The sequence below is a fragment of the Pisolithus orientalis genome (genome assembly GCF_024613125.1).
Source record: "Pisolithus orientalis strain OTSU chromosome Unknown F5J12scaffold_37, whole genome shotgun sequence".
NCBI classification, from domain to species: Eukaryota; Fungi; Basidiomycota; class Agaricomycetes; order Boletales; family Pisolithaceae; genus Pisolithus; species Pisolithus orientalis.
In genome coordinates this window covers 292,727-314,516 of record NW_026260818.1, presented here as the reverse complement: position 1 = coordinate 314,516, position 21,790 = coordinate 292,727, and the positions used below count along the sequence as shown (strand labels likewise).

The window sequence follows — 21,790 nt, the reverse complement described above, 5'->3', positions numbered from 1 at the left end:
TGTCGGCCACGTCATCGAGCTCCTACGTATCTGCGAAGGGCGGAATATTCTCCGTTACAATATCTTCCGGTCACTAACAACCGGACAACCCCGAAGTACATGAAAACCGCAAGGACACTACATACACTCTCGTAAACGTCATGCAATGTTGTACGTCCAGCTAAGGGTCTGGGGGTGACACCGTAACGTTAAAACCTATGGGTCGCTGTTCATCCGCGGGACGGTGTCTCAAGTACGATGCTCTGACGCGTCCGGCAACAAAGCATATCGGCCATACTAGACGTCGCCACCACGGACTACCTCTCGGCCAGAAAGAACTCTCTGTTTGCATAGCAATCACCAACCACGCGGTCAGAACAGTCAGTGTGACCGTGGCCTCAGCATAGTGACTAAGAGTTTCACGAGTGCCTGGATTGATTTCCGCGACGTTCATCCCGAAAACACTCTGGGGAGTAGAATAAGCTATCTGGTGATTGGATATGATGTAATTGGGTACTTACTGCTATCAAGCTCGCAGGCAAGAAGATCATTGTGAGGTAAGAAATCTAGAAAAAACTGTCAGCAACAACACCAACTATAACCAACTAGCACACCTGCTTCATTGCAGCAGAATCTCGCATGGATGCCTCCGTGAGCCTTTTCATGGCTCGGCTGTCTTCGATATTTACAGTTGCAAATGCCTAACAAACAGGGTCAACGATGGGAAGTACGCATCGCACAAACACCAACCAGCTGCATGACGTTCTTCAAACGGTCAGACTGCATGGTTCTATGACCCTCTAACCGGTTTATTTCGGAAAGCAAGTTATCCACTTCCCTCGCCAGAAGCTCCGCGGAGTTGTCCTTGTCTTTATCGCAGTCCATCGCTGGATTTGGAGAGTTTCTTACGAAGTCGACGGACTTGTGGAAGTCCTGGAGAAGTTGTTGATAATGCAACAGATATGCTTGCACTTTGTGCAACTCGCGCGTCAGGTTGATGTCGTTGGTTCCTAAAACTTTTGATTCCTAAAGCACCATTCAAGCAAATGTAAAAGCAGACAATCGTGGCACTCACTAGCTTGTTAATATGCCGGTATAAAGCTTCGAAAGCCTCATCCCACGCATAAAGCGCATACCAAAGTATAGCGAGGAAGACGAATGTTGGATCTCTGGACTTGGCAAAAAGCTTAGACCAATATACACTATCCCCAGTTCTTTGCACAAGGGACTGGAGACGCTTGGCGGACGTTTTCTTCAAATTGGATATAGGGTGATATGAAATGATAGTGCTGGAATCCCTTGTCCGGACCATGTGAATAGCCAGAAGATCTTGAAGTAAAATTTCGTGAGCTAGATGGTCGGTGGAATGTCATTGTAGGGTAACTGTGCCAGAAATACTTTGTCCGCTTACTTAGCTCTAATGGCGCTTGGGTATTAATCTCAAGAACCTCTAGAAACGCGAGGTCACAATTGCATCCTATTCGCATGATAGTGACGTACCATGCATTGCGGGCGCAAACTTTTGTGAGGTAACCGACCCAACAGATGAGATGCTCTCTGGTCTAGTACCAGGCTTCCGCATGCTGCAAATGAACGGGAGAGTGACGGTTATGTCTGTATAGCGTGTAAGCCATGCTTTGAATCGACGCCACGACTATACCAACGGTCTCCATATTCAGCCTTGGCGTCTTCTTGGTATCGTGAAGGTATCCAATTCGTCGAGGACGAGAAGAAAAAAGGTTCGATATCGAAGCTGGGATGAAGGTTGTAGGACTGCAGCAAAGAGAGGTGAGAGTAAACCCACGTTGTTCCCAGCATCTTCAAAACATTCAGGGACAAATTATCGACGAAAAACGCCCGAATTCGAATGCCCTCGGGTCGCTGTTATGCGGAGCAGACAACTCAGCGGATCAACTAACCTGAGATTTTGAACAATCCTCACAGGCTGTTGTAGTTCGTTCCAAAATGCCTGATAACTAGCACTGTCAGCAGTAACGGTTATAGTTCTTTCTCCGGCAGCTTTGTCGAAGTGCCCGTCGTCTTTCACTTCCACGTTGTGAATCAAACAAGGCTGGGAATCTGAGCAGGCAGTCAACATCTTGCTTCTCTGGACTTGATCTGGGGTCCAGTTCCCGAACAAATTTTGAGGGTATGTTTTCCAATGATCAGAGGGAGAAGCCAACCCGCCCGGATAGAGTGGCTCGACTGTACTCTCATCTACGTCGAAGTCCATCCACGGCCACGGCGCGGATGGTGCAGCATGGCGATAGCTGAGAACACGTCACCGATCCTCTTAAGTGCGCTTAGGATGAGAGAGACTCACGGGGGTACGGGTGTTCTTAGCTTCGTGATATCTGCCTGAGAGCTGCCCGGATCCTTCCTTCCACCACCAAGACTGGAGAGGGCCACAGGAATGCTACGGCCTGACATGACGTTAATTGAATGAGACGGCGGATGAGAAGAAGAGGGTGACCAACGATGGCGCCGGGGGGGAACGTGTGTATATAAACCATTTCCCTTGCGAGATACAAGCAAGCGCCCAATGGAAAACCCCGCTGGTTCGGAGCCCAGACACTTGGCAATTCAATTGTTAGACTAATGCCTGCCGCATGTCATCTGAAGTACGTACATACATGTGGATCAATGATGTACCAACTACCAGCCCCTCGAGTCATTGCGGCTTGCATATCCATTAACACCCGGCCATGGTACCCTGATAGACAAGGACTGGTTACGGAGCCAAGTGGTAAAGGGTAAGAATTTCGATATCGATCACACCGATAAGCTACGAGCGTTTCGCTTCGAATAGAGTGGGACCCGTGGGTGATACATTATGTCACAAACATGCACAGGGACCCACAGACTCGAGCAAGACGGTGCTGACACAGATGGGGCCACGACATTATAACTTCACCATCCCTAAAGGTCTCCCTCAGGCTGGGTGGTAGCCACCTAAAGCGGCGCTCATTTCGGGGGTGGTGCACGTGTGCATGCCATAACATTGAACATCCTCTGGTTCCTGTGACCAGGTCTCAGTGCACGCCTTCTCACATGGTTCTAGGCGCTGAACAGGAGAGGTACGTGCATGTTACCTATCGACCATTCAAACACACTCCGTATGGGCGTCATCAATGAACGTTGGCATTTGCTCCCATTACCGCGTCAACACGGAAATAAACGCATTCTCCACCGGCCAACCAAGTCAGTCAATGATCCTACCACAGTTACACTGCTAGGGAAGTTCTTATACTAGTACCTGTAAAGGTGAGGGAGGTAGTAAGGAATGTACGAATGAGACTTACATAAGAGGATGGATAAGGTACCGGGAATGGTTTGCAACCGGATAATTTGAAGACAGAAGACAATGTGCAACGTGGTGTTTGGCCAACAGATAACGAGCCGAAATTCTGTACACCAACGGCCCACTCGCAACGAAGACGTGACAATATCTCGGCGCATAGGTTATCAGGCATTTGGTTGCAGAAAACCTTCCGTATTCACATGCTACAAGTATCGTCTATGGGCTGTTGTGTGTCCTCAAACCGAGGGCCCTTCCATGGTCGGCGGCGTCCTTGGACAACGGATCAAGGCACTCTACGCCAGGGATTGCAAAACGAATCCGTCAACACATCAAAATACAAAATTGCCACTGAGATGATAGATAACTGAGTGCTGAGGCTTATTAAATAGAAGTGCAACAAGTGCCCAAAAGGCGATGTGTCTTTCACCGTTGAGCCTCAGAATTTGGGTTTGGACAATAAATATTGTTGAGGCCATAAGCTGAGACCATGTCTGAGTAAAGAAATAAGATGCTGCCCAAGGGTGGGAATGATGCCATACCCCCAAGAGGGGTGTGACTACACATAGTGGGAGCAAGGGCAGATGTGCCCCAATGAACAAAGATATCAAATACACAACATAGATAAAAGGTAGCTACAAGATACATAGGTATACACCCCCATGAGACAAGAAAGTCAGCTCATTGCCCTGCACACTTGCCTGATCACATCACTCTTGAGTGATAACACACATGCCCAGTACCACACTCCTGCCTGAAAGAGCCTTACATCATCCACTCTGTTGTGTCCCATCTTTGCCTCAAGCACCTCAACCTATTAGAGGTACATTTCCTATCAAAATTTCAATCCAGCAGCCCTGCCATTCAAAATAACCCCAGCCGAGAGGTGCTGGGTTTATATGAAGGGAACTGTATTCATTTACAATAGTTGCACACACAGTAAGTAGGGGAAAAAAAAAAAAAAACAGATTCTACCACCTTGTGCAATTTCACCATCTGCCATTGTGCCATTGTGCCGGTGGATATCAACCGAATATAATCTCGCCACCTACGCCAGGTCTGGGTCCGTCACCATAGCATTAAAACTTCTGGGCTGCTGTTTGTCTGTAAGACGGTGTCTTAAGTTGGCAACAAAATATATCGGCCATACTAGACGTCGCCACCGCGGACTACCTTTCGGCCAGAAAGAACTCTCCGTTTGCACAGCAATCACCAACCATGCAGTCAGAACAGTCAATGTGACCGTGGCCTCAGCATAGTGGCTAAGAGTTTCACGAGTGCCAGGATTGATTTCCATAATGTTCATCCCGAAAACACTCTGGGGAGTAGAATAAATTATCTCGGAATTGGATATGATTGCGTACTTACTGCTATCAAGCTCGCAGGCAAGAAGATCATTGTGAGATAAGAAATCTAGAAAAAAAGCTATTGGCAATAACACCAACTACAACCAACTAGCACACCTGCTTCATTGCAGCAGAATCTCGCATGGATGCTGCCGTGAGCCTTTTCATGTCTCGGCTCTCTTCGATATTCACAGTTGCAAATGCCTAACGAACAGTGTCAACAATGGAAAGTACACATTGCACAAACACCAACCAGCCTCATGACGTTCTTCAAACGGTCAGACTACACGGTTCTGTGACCCTCTAGCCGGCTTATTTCGGAAAGCAAGTTATTCGCTTCCCCCTTCAGAAGCTTCGCAGAGTCGTCCTTGTCCTCATCGCATTCCATCGCGGGATTTGGAGTGTTTTTTACGAAGTCGACGGACTTGTGGAAGTCCTGAAGAAGTTGTTGGTAATGCAACAGGTATGCTTGCACTTTGTGCAACTCGCGCGTCCAGTTGATGTCGTTGGTCCTTAAAACTTCAGATTCCTGAAGCACCATTCAAGCAAATGTAAAAGCAGACGATCGTGGCACTCACTAGCTTGTTGATATGCCGGTATAAAGCGTCGAAAGTCTCATCCCACGCATACAGCGCATACCAAAGTATCGCAAGGAAGACGAACGTTGGATCTCTAGACTTGGCAAAAAGCTTGGACCAATAAACACTATCTCCGGTTCTTTGGACGAGCGACTGAAGACGCTTGGCGGACGTTTTCTTCAAATTGGATATAGGGTGATATGAAATGATAGTGCTGGAATCCCTTTTCCGGACCATGTGAATAGCCAGAAGATCTTGAAGTAAAATTTCGTGAGCTAGAGGGTCGGTGGAACGTCAGTATAAGGTGACTATGCTAGAAATACTGTCCGCTTACTTAGCTCTAACGGCGCTTGGGTATTAATCTCAAGAACCTCTAGAAACGCGAGGTTACAACTGCATCCTATTCGCATGATAGTGACGTACCATGCATTGCGGGCGCAAGCTTTTGTGAGGTAGCCGACCTGGTGGATGAGACGTTCTCTGGTCTAGTACCAGGCTTTCGCGTACTGCAAATGAACGGGAGAGTGACGGTTATGTCTGTATAGCGTGTAAGCCATGCTTTGAATCGACGCCACGAATATACCAACGGTCTCTGTATTCGGTCTTGGCATCCTCTTGGTACCGTGAGGGTATCCAATTCGTCGAGGACGAGAAGAAAAAAGGTTCGATATCGAAGCTGAGAGGAAGGTTGTGGGACTGCATTAAAGAGAGACGAGAGTAAACTCACGTTGTTCCCAGCATCTTCAAAACATTCAAGGACAGATTATCAACGAAAAAAGCCCGGATTCGAATGCCCTCGGGTCGCTGTTTTGCAGAACAGACGATTCAGCCGATCAACTAACCTGAGGTTTTGAACAATCCTTACGGGTTGCTGCAGTTCTTCCCAAAATTCCTGAGCATTGTCAGCAGTGACGGTTGTAGTTCTTTCTCCGGCAGCTTTGTCGAAGTGCCCGTCGTCTTTCACTTCCACGTTATAGATCAAACAAGGCTGGGAATCTGAGCAAGCAGTCAACATCTTGCTTCTCTGGACTTGGTCTGGGGTCCAATTCCCGAACAAATTTTGAGGGTATTTTTTCCAATGATCAGGGGGAGAAGGCAGCCCGCCCGGATAGGGTGGCTCGACTGCACTCTCGTCTACATCGAAGTCCATCCACGGCCACGGCGCAGATGGTGCAGCATGGCGATAACTGAAAACATGTCACCGGTCCTCTTCAGTGCGCTCAGATGAACAAGACTCACGGAGGTACGGGTGTCTTCAGCTTCGTGATATCTGCCTGAGAGCTGCCCGAATGCTTCCTTCCACTACCGAAACTGGAGAGGGCCACAGGAATACTACGGCCCGACATGACGTTAATTGAACGAGAACACGGATGAGAAAAAGAGGGTGACCAATAATGGTGCCAAACGGGAACTTGTGTATATAAACCATTTCCCTTGCAAGGTGTGGGTAAGCGCCACAGTGGAAAACCCCGTTGCTTCGGAGCCAGGTGGTAAAGGGTAAGAACATCGGCGATATCGATCACGTCGATGTGCTATGAGCGTCACAGTTTCGCTTCGGATAGAGCGGAACCTGCGGGTAAAACGTTACATCACACATGCACAAGAACCTACAGATTCGAGCAAGACGCAGCTGACAGAGATTGGGGCCACGACACTACAACACCACCGTCCCTGAAGGTCACCGTCAAGCTGGATGGCAACCACTCGATGCGGCGCTCTTTTCAGCGAGTCGATTAGTGGTGTGCGCATGCCATAACATTGAACACGCGCTGGCTCCTGTGACCATATCTCACTGATACACGCCTTCCTCTCACGTGGTTCTAGGCGCTGAACAGGTGAGGTACGTGCATGTTACCTATCAACCATTCAAACACACTCCGTACAGGCGTCATCAACTAGCGCTGGCATTTGCTCCCATTACCGCATCAACACGGAAATAAATAAACGCATTCTCCACTGGTGTAAGCGTTCGCTTACCTTACCACTTACCGCTTGCCACTCACACACCATACGCACCGTTCACGCTATTGCTTCACGTCGTCACATCTCCTATTCCCTCGGTCGTGCCCTCGTCTGGGCATGCAGATCCCTCCTGCTGTGTTGTACTGTTTGGACCCCAGGGGTATATATACTGGTGCTGCATGTATGCGCAGGTCGTCTCTTCTTTTCTCTCTTTCCACTCACTTGCTCTGTTGAGCATCTTGTATCAGCATGTACACTTGATTGTCTAATCCCCACATGCCTGTCCACGTTCTGTCGTCGTTGTGAGCCGTTCTGAGTGTACTCACCCCACAGTGGTGAGTTCCACTTTTTTTGAACGTGCCATAGCGCGTGTCAACGCCTGCTAGAGGTGTCAAACTGCCATCCCATAAACTGCTGTCCTGTTGCGTTCCCTCTGTCCCCGTATCATCGCCATTGTCCTCGTCTTTGTCTTTGCTGTCTATGTCACACACCGCCTCTACTCCCCTGCCATCTATGCCACTGCCTGTGGCCCCACCCAGCACTGCTCCGTCTCCGCCTATCTCCCCTGCATACGTCCCATTACCAGCATCCCTTCCACCGTCTCTGACTTCCACGGATAGCTCATCGTCATCTGATAGCTTCACAGTGGTTCTCCCTGTCTTCACGATGTCCTCAACACAGTCTCAAGTAGCGCGATGTGAAAATACCACTCCTGGAAAAACCCCTCCCTTCTTGACAGTGGGTGACATCACCCTGGAAGGGTTGCGAAGCTGGGAACTAGGTTGCGAGAATTACTTTCGGCTAAAAAGTGTAGCAGAGGACGTTCAGGTTGCCAAGGTTGTGGGTCACCTTCTGGATCCTCGTGTGCAGGACTGGATTAGTAACAATGGCAGTCGACTGACTGCCCTCTCCTTCTCGGAGTTTATGGATGAAGTCCATACGTACTGGCTTCCCAGCGACTGGGCGGAAGCTATCCAGCAGAAAATGCTCTTGTCAACGCAGGGTAACAAAGCCTTCCACTTGTGGGCTGTCGAGGTGGAGAGTCTGAATGTTCTGTTATGGGGTAGCAAGTTCCACCTCACTGAAGACCATCTTCGTTTTCACCTAGAATCTCACATGCACCCGGATCTCACTGCAGAATATCGCTTGTCTGGTGGCCGCCGTGAGAAGCAGTTCTGTGCTTGGCTTGACCTGGTCTGCTTGCTTGACGAGAAACACGTTCATGACGCTGCAAAACTCGATGCGGCTCTTTGTAGAAAGCCTTTTCAACCTAGCCGTTCAGCTAACACTGCAGCGTCGGGTTCGAAGGCACCAGATGGTCACACCCGCACTCACCCTCCTGCCCTCACTGTCGAGGAACGCCAGCTCCTTCGGGACAACTCAGGCTGTTTCAAATGCCACTGTCTCTTTCAAAACCATACCACACGTGATTGCCCAAATGATTTCCCTGACACAAAAAACTACAAAGCACTGACCACTGCCGACGTTGAGGCCGCTTGTAAGAAACATGCCAAACCTATTGCTGCAATCATCGAAGAGGAGCCTGCAGCGAAGCGCTCCTGCATCACTGAAGTGGATGACGACACAGATGCCATTGCTGTTGTCATGCCCTCTGCTGTGCTGGGGGATGGAACTGACTCAGGTGAAGAGTATGTTGCACCTCTTTCCGTTCCCCATCTCCGGTGGTCCTGCCTCCTGGAAGGACCTAACATGACCTTCCCTCTACCTGTGAAGACACTGATTGACAGTGGTTCTCATTTAGTTCTGATTGATGAAACCCTTGTCTCGAAGCTAGGGTTATGGCACCGTCAGTTGCATAAGTCCCTCGATGTTTCGGTAGCACTTTCTTCTGGTAACCAGGAGGTCATGTCTCTGCAGAGTTACGTTGTGCTATCTTGTCTTTCCCTGGATGCACGCTTTCATTCTCAGTCCATCTGTGCAATCATTGCACCCCATTTATGTACACCACTCTTGTTAGGACTTCCGTTCCTTGCACATAATCAGCTCGTCGTCGATCATGCTCTCTGTACATGTATTAATAAAGATACTGGTTATGACTTGTTGAATCCTCCAACTCCTGTCCCAGCACCTGTCCCCTCACCAGTAACCCCTACTGTTCAGGCTGTCAAGCAACTTAAGGGTGTGGTCCTTGCAGAGTTACATAGCATTCTGCCTGTGTATCGCGAACTTGTGGAGGTGGCGTCCACCCTGGTCTGTGGGGTGGATGTTATTGGCGCAGTACAGCATCACATTGAGGTCCTCGTGGCTGCTGAGGAGCTGACAACATGTGATGCACAACTCAAGGTTGAGTTCACTGATCACTTCCCGAGTGACATTCCACCCACAGATGCCCTGCCTGACGATGTGCTCTTCTGGGTCCAGCCCAAGGATGCCAACAAGGTGATCCAGCTTTGGTCGTACGATTGTCCAAAGAAGTATCATGAAGCGTGGAAAATGTTACTACAACAACATCTGGATGCAGGGCGTTTACGGCCTTCCAATAGTACTCACTCTTCGCCCACGTTCATTATTCCAAAGGCGGATCCTGCTGCGTTGCCATGCTGGGTCAACGATTTTCAACAACTCAATCTGAACACGATCCCCGATAACCACCCGTTACCCCACATTGATGAGATCCTTCGTGATTGTGCTAAAGGCAGGTATTTCACGAAACTGGATATGACCAATGCCTTCTTTCAGACCAAGGTTCATCCAGATGACATTAAATGGTTAGCCGTGCACACACCTTGGGGCCTGTACGAGTGGACTGTCATGCCTATGGGGGTGTGGAATGCCCCTGCAGTTCATCAGCATCGGATGTCTGCTGCCCTCCATCATCTAATCGGTCGCATTTGCCATGTGTATCTTGATGACATTATTATCTGGTCACAGACGCTCGAGGAACATGAATGCAACATCCGTGCAGTCCTCCAGGCTCTCTGTGACGCTAAGTTATATTGTTCTCTTAAGAAGACTCAGTTGTTTTGTACTGAAGTTCTGTTTCTTGGCCATTGCATCTCTGCTCATGGAATCGAGCCTGACTCTTCCAAGATCGCAAGGATCCTTGATTGGCCAGTACCACGATTGGTTATGGACGTGCAGGCCTTCCTGGGCCTTGTTCGTTACGTTGCAGATCATCTTCCCAATCTCGCAGAGCACACACGTGTTCTGAACACGTTGACAACCAAGGCTGTGGAACTCAAGTTCCCTGTCTGGAATGATGACCATCAGCAGGCCTTCCAGGCCATCAAAGATCTTGTGGTCAGTCCCCACTGCTTGATGACAATTGATCATGATAATCCAGGTGACAACCGCATTTTCCTTACATGCGATGCCTCGGACTTCCAAACTGGGGCAATTCTCTCTTGGGGACCCACTTGGGAGACGGCTCGGCCAGTTGCTTTCGATTCCACTCCCCTTCACAGTGCTGAACTCAATTACCCTGTGCACGAGAAGGAGCTCCTCGCCATCATTCATGCCTTGAAGAAGTGGAGGGTCGAGCTGCTTGGGACCCCAGTGTTGGTGTATACTGATCATCAAACCCTTCAGCACTTTGCCCTACAACGCGACCTCTCCCAGTGCCAAGCTTGCTGGCAAGAATACATGTCCCAGTTTGATCTGATGATTCATTATATTCAAGGCGAGTGTAATGTGGGTGCTGATGCCCTGTTGCGACGCTCGGATGGCGCCCCCCCCATGGCTGCAGTGTCCACGGTCAAGGTGGACAGGTTGCTGACAGTGGAGATATTGAAAGGGTACACAGAAGATCCCTTCTGTCGGTGACTATTCTCTCTTCTTGACTCACTGCCCGGTCTACAGGAACGTGATGGCCTGTTGTACCTTGTGGGTTGCTTGGTGATCCCCCATGTACATTCACTACAAGAACGCTTCTTTCACCTCGCCCATGATGCCTTAGGCCATTTTGGCATGGACAAGACCTATGCGACTCTCCGTAATTCATTCTACTGGCCTAACATGCGTCGTGACCTTGCATCTGCATATATCCCAGCTTGCACTCATTGCATGCGCAACAAGTCTCCGACTATGGCACCGGCGGGCCCGTTACATCCCCTGCCAGTCCCTGATGCTCGTGGAGACTCTGTGGCCATCAACTTCATTGGTCCCTTACCAGAGGACCATGGCTTCAATATGATCGTCACAATGACGGACTGCCTTGGTGCTGACACATGCCTTGTGCCTTGTCAAAGTTTCATCACTGCCTCAGAGTTCACTACACTTTTCTTCGATCATTGGTATTGTGAAAATGGCCTTCCCTTGGAGGTCATTTCAGATCGAGATAAGCTTTTCTTATCTTGCTTCTGGAGGTCCCTTCACAAGTTGACAGGAGTTAAACTCAAGATGTCTTCGTCGTACCATCCCCAGACCGATGGGGCAAGCGAGCGCACCAACAAGACAGTCAACCAATGTGTTCACTTCCATGTTGAACGTAGCCAGAAAGGCTGGGTCAAGGCCCTGCCTCGCGTACGTTTCCATATTATGAACACCGTTAGCAATAGTATGGGGTTCTCCCCATTTCAGCTCCACCTTGGTTGTTCTCCACATCTCTTACCTCCCATCTCCACTTTGGATGCTGAGACAACAGAACATGCAGATGCTGCTGCCTTTTTGGCTCGTCTGGAGATGGACGTCCTCGAAGCGCATGACAACTTACTTGCGGCAAAGGTGGCTCAAGCTCATGCGGCTAATCGACACCACGTCCCCGACCCAAGGTTTTTGATCAGGGACAAGGTTTGGCTGTCTACGAAACATCATCGTCGTGAATATCTTACTAATGGAACAAATCATGTAGCCAAGTTTATGCCACAGTATGATGGCCCCTACACCATCTTGTTGGCTTTGCCCGAAACCTCCTCCTATGTCTTAGATGTGCCTCGTGCAGCCAACGCATGCACCATGTTCCACGTCAGTCAACTACATGCCTTCGTGCCTAATGATACAACACTCTTCCCCTCTCGCGAGCTACCTCACCCAGGCCCTGTGGTCATGGAGAATGGTCAGTTGGAGAACTTGATTGAGCGGATCTTGGATGAGAAGCGGGTTGGGAGGACGAAGAAGTATTTGGTGCAGTGGTTAGGGTATGGACTGGAGGATGATGAGTGGTTGATGAAGAAGGATCTGGAGGATTGCGAGGCATTAGATGTTTGGGAAAGGGAGCACCCACCGTAGGGTGTTGAGGTTGACAAAGAACAGGTTGATGAAGAAGATGTTGAGGTTGATGAAGAAGAGTTGAGGTCAGGTTGATGAAGAAGATGCTGAAGAAGATGCAGGGTTCATGCCCACTCACGCTCCCTCTCCCCCCGGTTGCCTTTTTTTATGGGCTGGGAGGGTGTAAGTGTTCGCTTACCTTACCACTTACCGCTTGCCACTCACACACCATACACACCGTTCACGCTATCGCTTCACGTCGTCACATCTCCTATTCCCTCAGTCGTGCCCTTGTCTGGGCATGTGGATCCCTCCTGCTGTGTTGTACTGTTTGGACCCCAGGGGTATATATACTGGTGCTGCATGTATGTGCAGGTCGTCTCTTCTTTTCTCTCTTTCCACTCACTTGCTCTGTTGAGCATCTTGTATCAGCGTGTACGCTTGATTGTCTAATCCCCACATGCCTGTCCATGTTCTGTCATCGTTGTGAGCCGTTCTGAGTGTACTCACCCCACAGTGGTGAGTTCCAACTGGCCAACCAAGTCAGTTAATGATCCTACCACAGTTACGCCGCTGGGGAAGTTCTTGTACTTGTACAGCCAACTCCCTCCTGACAGATACCTGGTACAACCCATACTCCCTCATAACCCATACATTTTTCCACTTCTCAAATTCCCATACTCCCCCCAAATAGCTCTTAGAAACCCCGTACGAATGGGTTACACATAAGAGGATGGATAAGGTACCGGGAATAGTTTCCAACCGGAAAATTTAGAGGCAGAAGACGACGTGCAACGTGGTGTGTGGCCAACAGATAACGCGCCGAAATTCTGTACACCGATGGCCCACTCGCAACGAAGACGAGACAAAATCTCAGCGCATAGGTTATCAGGCATTCGGTTGCAGAAAACCTTCCGTATTCACATGCTACAAGTATCATCGATGGGCTGTTGTATGTCCTCAAACCGAGGGCCCTTCCATGGCCAGCGGCGCGCTAGAACTACGGATCAAGGCACTCCACGCCAGGGGTTGCAAAACGATTCCGTCAACACATCAAAATACAAAGTTGCCACTGACAGCTTTCGGATGATAGATAACTGAGCGCTGAGGCCTATTATTAAATAGAAATGCAATAAGTGCCAAATAGGCAATGTGTCTTTCACCGTTGAGCCTCGGAAGGCTTCAGTCAATAGAGATCCTGACGTGTACAATGGATCAACGAATGAGGGAGTCTGAATAGGGCACCCGCCCAAATCTCACAGTAGGCGGAGAGACGAGTCTTCTGGGGATGTGCACGAGAGGCGTAAATTAACGAACTACGTCGGCGCGTCGGCGCTCTCCAGTGGCTCGGCTACCCTCCGTGCCCTTCGCTCGTGACTTCCCCGCAGTAGATTTCAAGCTACTCTTGCTCTTTGGCTGCCTAAAGCACATGAACTCAATACCCGTTGCCCTACGGCTCTCCGCAAGTATCTTCTTCACGCTATCGAGATTACCCTGCAGATTGTCATCAGCTTGGCGTCGAGCGTAGGCCTGGGATATCTTGGTGTATAATTCCGAGAGTGTCTTGGCAGCCGACGGCGATACGTAGCGGGTCAGGGTTTGATGCATGAATTCGATCTCCAGTGTTGCCTTTCAGAGTCATGTTCACCACTGGAGACTCAGGAGACCAAATAGGCGACATACACGTAACATCCCACCCATCCCAAATCGTTTTACTTGCTGGAATGAACGCAAAGCTTCCTCCGCAGCATCATCCACGAGCGCACAAAGCACGCGGTCCAACAAACCTTCCGCGATGTGACTGACTTGTGCATGGATCCCAACAAGAGTCATTAATACCCTATACATGTACGGTCTGATTTCTGTTATGGTCATGAGGAATCCATATGTAATCGAAAATGGGCTAAACTGCCGTACCAGTCGGTTGAGGAGTCTCATACCAATCCATTTCGGGGTCCAGAATGCCTTCTTTCAGGATGGAAGCTACAACCGCGGATTTAGGTTTGATGTATCCGTCGAATAGGGTCTTGTCCAGCTCCTGCACAACCTTCACAAGTGTCTGTAAGCATCCGTTAGCATCGGCTCGTCAATACATCTCCAAATAGAAACCTTGCGATCCTCTTCGGTAGATGTGCCAAACACGCTTTCTAGTTGGGACATCATGTTCGGGATGAGCGTGGAGGAAAGGTACGCGAAGTTGGAAAGCACAAGCAAGACCCGAGTATTCTGTCCATCCACGCGTGTAAGTTATAATCAACCCTCCTGAATGTAGCGCCTACCGCGTCACGACAGTCCGATGACTTGGAGGGTAGTGATCGGCTCGTGGTAGTGACAGGCCCCTCCACGGGGACTCGAAGCTCGCTAGAAGTGAGGTGGACCAAGCCATCTAGAAACGCGTACACAGCATCCAAAAATGCCCTAGTGATCTTATTAGCGAACGTGGAGGGAAGCTGGTTTTGTTGAATAGTCCGCAGAGAGGAAGTCGTAGTCGCCAGATCGACGCCTCCAGCTATCTTCAATGCTGACAACGTCATGTGCCGTTGGAACACCTCGAATAATGACATGTACTGTGTAACAGACGAATCCGTCATAGACGGAGTCCACGATTCGAGGTGATACAACACATTCGCATCTTAAGCCATCAGTCAGTTCCACAACCCGTAGAAACGAGATAATATATACCCCGTAACCAAGCCCGAATAAGCACAACCGTAAATCTCCATCGAGCACTTTCCATGAAGCCTTTGAGACTGATGCCCGCTTCTTTAATGATATCCATGGAGGCCACCTCATTAGCACAATCCTGCATCTCCATGAGAATCTTTATGATAAAATGGGCTGAAGTCAAGGAATTCGAGTGAACCGGGAGGAGGGCGGGTAATTTCCCGTCAGAGTTGGTTGGTGAGGTGACGGCGGCATCAGAGAGGATGAAAAATTCCGAGAAGAGATTGATGTACAGCTTTACAATGTCCAGCGCCATTTGCCTGCACTGTTGTGCACTTCGTCTGGAGCTAGTAGGCTGTATATTGATCGTATTCAAACATAGAACCTGGAACTAAGAACGCACTTTTTTGAACTTGCCGTCTAGAAATCCCTTGGCAATCTTCCAAAAGTTCGGAAGTGAAGATAGCAGGTCCTCCGAAACGTTTTTAACCAATTCCAAGATAGTCTCCCAAACTTCATGACCTCTTCCCTGAACTATTCGGGAATGAATTCTACAGGATCGAAGCGAGCAGGAGACCGCTTACGAATTGTCAGGTCAGACTGCTTGGTATCCAGAGCTGCGAGACATAGTCCCAGCTGAGATGCTAAGGATGCATTCAGTGCATCGGGTCCACTTGTATCCGGTGCCTCCTGGTCCAAAGCGGCTTCAAGGATACTTAGTGACTTAACCTAATAGCTTGGAAGTGGTCTTACTTCTGACGTTCGCTAAGCCCGCACGATATGTGGCATTCATTTTGTCCAAAACATGGCTGTGATGACTGTCAAAATACGTCCAGATAGGATCCTGCGAGGGATTTAACTCCAGTAAGATCCTGGCAACAACTTAGCTTCGCTTGGAATGAACGGCTCAGACTTCACTGACTCGATGATTTTTTCTTGCTCTTCAGCACTGCGCCCAGATTCCCGTAGTTTGGATGACAACTGCAACTTCATTTCACTCATGACTTTTTCCACGTTGGACCACACCCTTTCCAAAATTCGCTTCTGCTGCAGCTCTGCAGAGGACACGGACTTCCCTTCTCCAGACTCTACGGGTGTTATTTGACCTGGCCGCGAGTTCAACATAAACTTGCCCTTATTGTAATTTCGGAGGGCAGCTTCGTATTTACCCTGCGTGATGAGTCCTTAGCAGATGTGCGCACGATGATAGTAGACTTAAAACGTACAGCTTCGATGCACTCGACGAGATTGCCAGGTAGATTGAAAAAGAATTTGGATCGCTCGAAAACAGAGAGCGTCGTGCGTAGCTTCTGAGCTTTTGCAGAATTTTCCAAGACTGGGAGAAACACTTGGTTGGCCTTCACCGCAGCACCTATCGTAAATGTTGTCAGGAGTGCTTGTCAAAAGAAGGTTGGCATGAGTGAGCAGTACGCTTTAGGCAGTCTGTTAGTGGTTTTGACGCAAATTCACTGGTATCAGACAGTAGTCCTTCCCGCATCTCAGCGTAGAGAGCTACCAGGTTCATGAGCAACCAGTAAGGTTTCATCGCTGGTCCATACCATCCGTAGAAGCTTTAACCGCTACAAAACGATCAAAATTATCTTCAACGAGAATGCGTATCTGTTCGGAGCGTGCTTCTATGGAATTCTGAAGGTTCGATATTCCAGCCGCAAGGTCTTGGTATGCGGCATTGGGGTGGGCGACGGACAGGAAGACCTTCGGATCGAAGGCCTTGGAACTAATAGAAATCGCAGACCCTTCGGAAGGGTATGAGAAGATGATGAGATAACCGACATAAAGCCCTACGTGTTTCCGCATCTAGGCCCGTAAGACTGCAAATCATTAGCCATTGTGCACAAGCTGGGAGGAACTTATTGCACACTCGATAACACCACCAAGACCAAGAGGGTCTCCGTCACTGTCTGTCCCCGCCGCAGCCAAGAAATCCGAGGGTATGTCCTCCGCGTCGTAATCAATTTCCTCCCATTTGCTATAAGTGTTGATGGGTCCACCTGATGAATGACGACTAAGAAGAACATACCCGGGATTGAGATTAGATAGCTTATAAGATTTTAATAACAATGCCTCATCCACTCCAAAGTTCGCCTTTCCCGTAGAAAGAGGCATTGCATTGAAGATAAGACCTGAGGCTGGAGCTGGACTAATAGCCTTACCAAGTCGAGTCAAACCAGAGCTGTGGCGGTGCAGTACGTATGCAAGTACAAACTCAGAACAGGACCTATAGTTGCACTACCAATTCCGGATCGCATATTTGAAAGGTATCCACGCTCCTGCATGATAATCGCCGCCAGACATGCAATGCAAAAAAGAAACTGGTGTCTCTCTTATTATCTCTCGAAGAATGTAATATAGGCAACGGGATGGGTAAATAGGACATATATATGAAAAACATTGCAACGGAGTGGAGAATTACCCGATTCAAACTGGGAGGACAGTATTAAAGACGTAATCCCATATTTTACCTGGTGAACAGTTCGCGAATTAGAATTAGCCACAGGGTGTTAAAGCGGAAAAGACGCACTCGTAACCCCGAAACCAAGCTCGAAATTTTTGTAGTGGTGAGCAAGGTGGTATTTCTTCATCTCGCGCATGTAGGCCGGGAGCATCGTGTGATGCAATCTACAATAGGTTAGCTCGTAAGTCACGAAGGTCTCAAGTCCATACTCACGCGTAATGCATGCAATCATAAATGACATCTTCCACGCACACTCGTCAAACGGGGTAGTCCAAAAGCCAGAACGGTATCACTTACAGAAAGTGAACGAGCCGGAAATTATGCCATTAGCAACGGCAGTCGGGAACAGTATGTACGCCAGACGAGTGAACGGCGCCTGGAGAACTGCAAACAAGACCGGCGGCATGACAAGCCTCAAGCTGAAACCCTCGTCAGCATTAATCAGGAAAGAGCTGAAATTGCCTCACCGGTCCATTGGCATATAATGATGGATACCATGTAGCAGGAAATGTAGTGTCAAAAAGACGGGTTTGTCAGGTAAGAGGTCGTCGATGTGGAAGAGGAACCGATGCATTCCGTACTCCAGTAAGGTCCAGATAAGATTCCCGAGCAAAAAGCACGGCAGGGTTTTCATGAACATGTCCGATGCCAATGAAGATAGCTTAAAGAACGGGTATATCGGATTGTCCCAAAACGAGGGTAAGGGCATGTTGAACTGCAACATCGAGCGCACAAATAAATTGATGGCTATGGGTAGCCATACCACAGGTACGACATACCATACCGTGCGGGTGAACACCTGGCGAAGATGGTTAGAACAGAACAAATGCGCCCCTGAAGGGATTTCGTGCCTCTAGAACATCGGGACCGAACAAACGCGCTGACCGCTTCAAGTGACGCGGTTGGTGAACTTGTTTAAGGTAGTATGATTTACTGCAGGTCTCGTCAGGCTCGTTGAAATAACAATACGAAGAACACAAGCCTGAAATTCGCCCGCCACATTTGCCAAAGCAACGGTTGCCGCAAGTCGAGGAATTGCGTTTTGGCGAAGTCTTCAGCGGAATCCGTATCTTCCGGCTTGAAGTCGTCAGTAGCTTGCCAGTCTGATCGATTTCAAGCTGGCTGTCCGCAGGAGCGGAGGACATACATACCATCACTGACGGTCGTTGCCTCAGTACCCAAACGACCGATCACGTACTCCTCCAACATGTCATACGCTGCATCCGAATGGTCGTGCAAATCCTTATCCTTCATGATATTTTCCACGTCCTTTCCGGCGTTCTTCAGAATAAAGTCTTCGCCTCCTGGGTGGTCAGGAATGAACGCAGTCACATCGTAGACCTTTCCGTGAAGAACGACCCAACAACTACCCGAAGACTTGTGGTTGGCAACATCTTCAGTAGTGAAGATACGAACTCGCTTCGAAGCAGTCATTGCGGTCGCACTTGGGTGCTGCGAAGAGTCCATTATTACTGTCGGCCCATTTTTCTCGGACTCGCCATATATAGTAATTCGCACGGCTACATTATAGCATGACTATACTAACAAACAGGTGTATTGTGAGTTGATTATGATGTACGCATAGCTACTACTTGGCTACCTTTCCGACATTGTTCAGAGCGAGCTCCTTGCTCCACTCACGCAAGACATGCTTCATCACTTTTCCACTGCCTGTCTTTGGAAATTCCTTCGCGATACCGGGTTCGCCAATGAACCACACCCACTCGGGGGTATTCTAAAATATTAGAACATTTGAAATCTCGGGCTCGCACGAAGGAAAGCACCATACCTGTGGGTTCATTCCGTCTGACACAAGTTTTCGTACTTCTTCTCTGGTCATTGTCGCGTCGGGCTCGAGGACAATCCATACACCGACAACTTCCCCGTATACGGCGTCCGGGACAGAGACGGCGGCGGCCTCGCGTATGAATGGATGGGCTACAAGCACATTTTCAATTTGGACTGGAAACAAGTTCTTGAGGAAGAATTCAGAGGGAATGAATTTGAGCTCAAATTTCGAAAACACCGACCTCTCCACCACGAATGATAAGGTCCTTGGCACGAATGAGTTCAGCACCGGTGACGGAACACGGACACCCATTGCTCTACCTTCACTCTCCCAACAACTACACGAACGTTGGCAAACTGTAACTGTCTCACAGGAAGGCAAAAAGACTTACCCTTCAAATAACCGTCTTCATCCATAATCCCTTCGTCACCAGTATGCATCCATATTGTAGAAGGATCCTTCGGGTCTGCACGCATCACCTTCTTCGTCTGCTCCTCATCTTCCCAGTACCTAAAAACACTGAAATATTTAATCACTCCAGTCCACGCGAAAGCCAGACTGTTGTACATGCCCCTTCTGAAGCAAGTAACCCGTGACACAAATTTCGCCAGGTGTCCCAACGGGAACAGTCTCCCCTTCTCGGTTGACGACTTTCGCTTTCACGTGATGTTGCACTTTACCTACGGTCTCAACACGCTTGATGACCGGATCCGCTGGTGTAGTTTGGAAAGATACGGGACTGTTAACAGAATCGACAAGAGTCGTTGCCGCGCGTCGCGTGGATAACTCACCTCGTCTCAGCTAGGAGTACGAAGAACTTAGTTATTGAACCACAACAGGCAGATAAAAGAAAGCTTACTCATTCCATACGCGTTTGTGATATCAACCATATTCAGTTTATTGATGAGTTGGTGCATCAAGTCAATGGGTACCGGTGAACCAGCAGCAATGCCAGTCCTACCAGACTGTTTGCATATGAATTCTTAAATTGCCGTAAACATACCTCAAGCAGCTCAAATCCAACTTTTCTCCTGTCTGTTGCCGTGTCTGTACTTCCGACAATACACCGAGAAAATGTGTGGGTACGCCGTGCAAGGCCGTGCAGCGTTCTTGTACGACTGCATCAACAATCGCCTCGGGATGAAAAACGGGAGAAGGGTATACAATGCAGGCTCCGTGAGACCATGCAGCCAGGTTACCTAGCACCAGGCGTATAGAAGACATGAACTTAAAGTCCCACAAAAGATGAGCGAATATAGGACTCATCAAAGCAGTGAAACAACGGCGGGACATTACCTGCGGATATGTTAGCGTTTCTACCAACCTTTGACAACAAAACAACGCACATAGAATATCATCTGCAGTGAGGCGCATGCATCGGCCGTTCGAGAGACCGTTATTTAAGAGGTTCAGGTGAGTTAACTAGGTAAAGTTGGGAACTCAAAAACCGGCCAAGTAAGGAGGGACAGAGCGGTCTTACCGACACAGCCTTTGGCTTGCCAGTCGTTCCACTGTTGACAGTTACGTACATGAGTTCGTTCATGGATAGCAGAACATACCTCGTGAACTGTAGATTGATCACTTCGTCAGGATGATGTGAGTCGACAAGTTCTTTCACTCGTCGTTGCTCGGTACCGTCTTCACGCCATACTAACATCTCGCGAAAATCTATCGCACATTTCGTGTCACCAATCTCCTCGAGGTATTCCCTGTGATCAGGCACATCGTCTACCACGACGAGGTTCCGCAAAGAAGGCAAGTCGGCCACCTGAATATTACCTGGGGCCGAGTGTCGTAAATCTGGAAATGCGGCGGACAGTCCACGTAAATATTGTGACGCTCGAACGCGTGGTACAATAAATAAGTGAGACAGCCCAACGACGTTCAGGGCTTTGACCTAGCCTTGTGGATAACTTCGCTCTCAAGTGAAGTATTGAACACTCACGAGTTCGGGTAGACGGTATGCGGGGTTGAGAGTGACTAAGATGGCACCGACGCTAGCACATGCCCACTGCAGCAGAGCATATGCACTGCTCAAATTCAGTGGAACGAATAAGGCTGCGGAAGAACGATAATCACACCTGTTGTTGCCCATGATGACGCCGACACGATCACCTTTCTTCACACCGAGAGAAATGAGACCTCTCGCTGTCGCATTGATGTGTCGGTAGAATTCCTGAAAATCCCATGAAAGATGACTGTGAACACCCGTGTTTGGAGACGGTGGCCCTCCATGAGTTCTCGGACGCTCTTGACGGGAGATCAGTGCCCGTCGTTCCGCATGCTTGCCAAATATCTCGTCCCGAAAATAAACTGGGAGAGTCCTGCGCTCCAATGGGGGTTGCGACGGGCCTTCGACAGAAGAAAGCGTGATCAGCCGTCGCGCCCTCCACTTTCCAGTTGTACTCCCGGTTAAGTGTAAGCGGATCCTGGTTCTTAGGAGAAGGACCATGGTCACGTCGTTCGCCAGGTGCTGCTCGAGAGCGGTATTATGTACAATCTATCGATACGTCGTGTTCGGCTGCCTGACGG

General features: G+C 49.1%; 5 protein-coding genes across 5 annotated transcripts; all 5 read right to left on the bottom strand.

Moving 5' to 3' along the window:
- Positions 1-58: 58 nt before the first annotated feature.
- Positions 59-2,712, bottom strand: F5J12DRAFT_357988 (cora-like Mg2+ transporter protein-domain-containing protein). Its single transcript, XM_051739035.1, has 13 exons — positions 2,609-2,712; positions 2,457-2,553; positions 2,303-2,402; positions 1,922-2,249; positions 1,784-1,860; positions 1,644-1,732; positions 1,480-1,593; positions 1,391-1,429; positions 1,055-1,329; positions 730-1,005; positions 594-680; positions 501-545; positions 59-445 (listed from the first exon to the last, which is right to left on the bottom strand). Exons 1-13 carry the CDS (start codon positions 2,612-2,614, stop codon positions 161-163), a joined length of 1,818 nt encoding a protein of 605 aa, XP_051596615.1. The 5' UTR covers positions 2,615-2,712; the 3' UTR covers positions 59-160.
- A 1,613-nt stretch (positions 2,713-4,325) lies between these two features.
- Positions 4,326-6,547, bottom strand: F5J12DRAFT_785455 (uncharacterized protein; the record flags this gene model as incomplete). Its single annotated transcript, XM_051743243.1, has 11 exons — positions 4,326-4,595; positions 4,646-4,690; positions 4,741-4,827; positions 4,913-5,152; positions 5,202-5,476; positions 5,536-5,601; positions 5,625-5,707; positions 5,785-5,877; positions 5,929-6,005; positions 6,067-6,388; positions 6,441-6,547. The coding sequence occupies 11 exons, from the start codon at positions 6,545-6,547 to the stop codon at positions 4,326-4,328; spliced, it is 1,665 nt and encodes a 554-aa protein (XP_051596614.1).
- A 6,807-nt stretch (positions 6,548-13,354) lies between these two features.
- On the bottom strand, positions 13,355-17,176 carry F5J12DRAFT_854006 (exocyst complex component Sec5-domain-containing protein). Its single transcript, XM_051746623.1, has 16 exons — positions 17,035-17,176; positions 16,876-16,983; positions 16,800-16,825; positions 16,553-16,750; positions 16,425-16,505; positions 16,220-16,365; positions 15,916-16,163; positions 15,747-15,865; positions 15,578-15,697; positions 15,397-15,527; positions 15,012-15,348; positions 14,609-14,961; positions 14,439-14,555; positions 14,247-14,388; positions 14,013-14,191; positions 13,355-13,958 (listed from the first exon to the last, which is right to left on the bottom strand). Exons 1-16 carry the CDS (start codon positions 17,118-17,120, stop codon positions 13,638-13,640), a joined length of 2,712 nt encoding a protein of 903 aa, XP_051596613.1. The 5' UTR covers positions 17,121-17,176; the 3' UTR covers positions 13,355-13,637.
- A 73-nt stretch (positions 17,177-17,249) lies between these two features.
- Positions 17,250-18,937, bottom strand: F5J12DRAFT_854000 (uncharacterized protein; the record flags this gene model as incomplete). The annotated part of the gene is made up of 8 exons (XM_051746622.1): positions 17,250-17,476; positions 17,536-17,633; positions 17,683-17,710; positions 17,767-17,888; positions 17,937-18,268; positions 18,321-18,402; positions 18,452-18,572; positions 18,621-18,937. Coding segments are annotated over 8 exons (1,144 nt in total), but the record flags the coding sequence as incomplete, so codon positions are not given.
- Positions 18,938-18,966: 29 nt separating this feature from the next.
- On the bottom strand, positions 18,967-21,789 carry F5J12DRAFT_357649 (acetyl-CoA synthetase-like protein). The gene is made up of 15 exons (XM_051739033.1): positions 21,340-21,789; positions 21,204-21,288; positions 20,818-21,155; positions 20,739-20,769; positions 20,605-20,680; positions 20,525-20,554; positions 20,262-20,469; positions 20,118-20,215; positions 20,050-20,059; positions 19,830-19,997; positions 19,650-19,768; positions 19,579-19,595; positions 19,500-19,523; positions 19,259-19,444; positions 18,967-19,204 (listed from the first exon to the last, which is right to left on the bottom strand). The coding sequence occupies exons 1-15, from the start codon at positions 21,708-21,710 to the stop codon at positions 19,058-19,060; spliced, it is 1,908 nt and encodes a 635-aa protein (XP_051596611.1). The 5' UTR covers positions 21,711-21,789; the 3' UTR covers positions 18,967-19,057.
- Position 21,790: the final 1 nt, after the last annotated feature.

Bases quoted from the DNA above. Each gene is read 5' to 3' on its own strand.
- F5J12DRAFT_357988 (XM_051739035.1), bottom strand. The intron at 2,250-2,302 runs GTGAGTCTCTCT...ACGTGTTCTCAG, and splicing joins CTAAGAACACCCGTACCCCC to CTATCGCCATGCTGCACCAT. The intron at 1,006-1,054 runs GTGAGTGCCACG...ATGGTGCTTTAG, and splicing joins ACCGGCATATTAACAAGCTA to GAATCAAAAGTTTTAGGAAC.
- F5J12DRAFT_357649 (XM_051739033.1), bottom strand. From the start codon at position 21,710: ATGGTCCTTCTCCTAAGAACCAGGATCCGCTTACACTTAACCGGGAGT. The intron at 21,156-21,203 runs GTGAGTGTTCAA...CCACAAGGCTAG, and splicing joins CATACCGTCTACCCGAACTC to GTCAAAGCCCTGAACGTCGT. The intron at 20,681-20,738 runs GTAAGACCGCTC...AACTTTACCTAG, and splicing joins GCAAGCCAAAGGCTGTGTCG to TTAACTCACCTGAACCTCTT.
- F5J12DRAFT_854006 (XM_051746623.1), bottom strand. From the start codon at position 17,120: ATGCCTCTTTCTACGGGAAAGGCGAACTTTGGAGTGGATGAGGCATTG. The intron at 16,366-16,424 runs GTACTGCTCACT...CATTTACGATAG, and splicing joins ACTAACAGACTGCCTAAAGC to GTGCTGCGGTGAAGGCCAAC. The intron at 13,959-14,012 runs GTATGTCGCCTA...TGACTCTGAAAG, and splicing joins GGATGGGTGGGATGTTACGT to GCAACACTGGAGATCGAATT.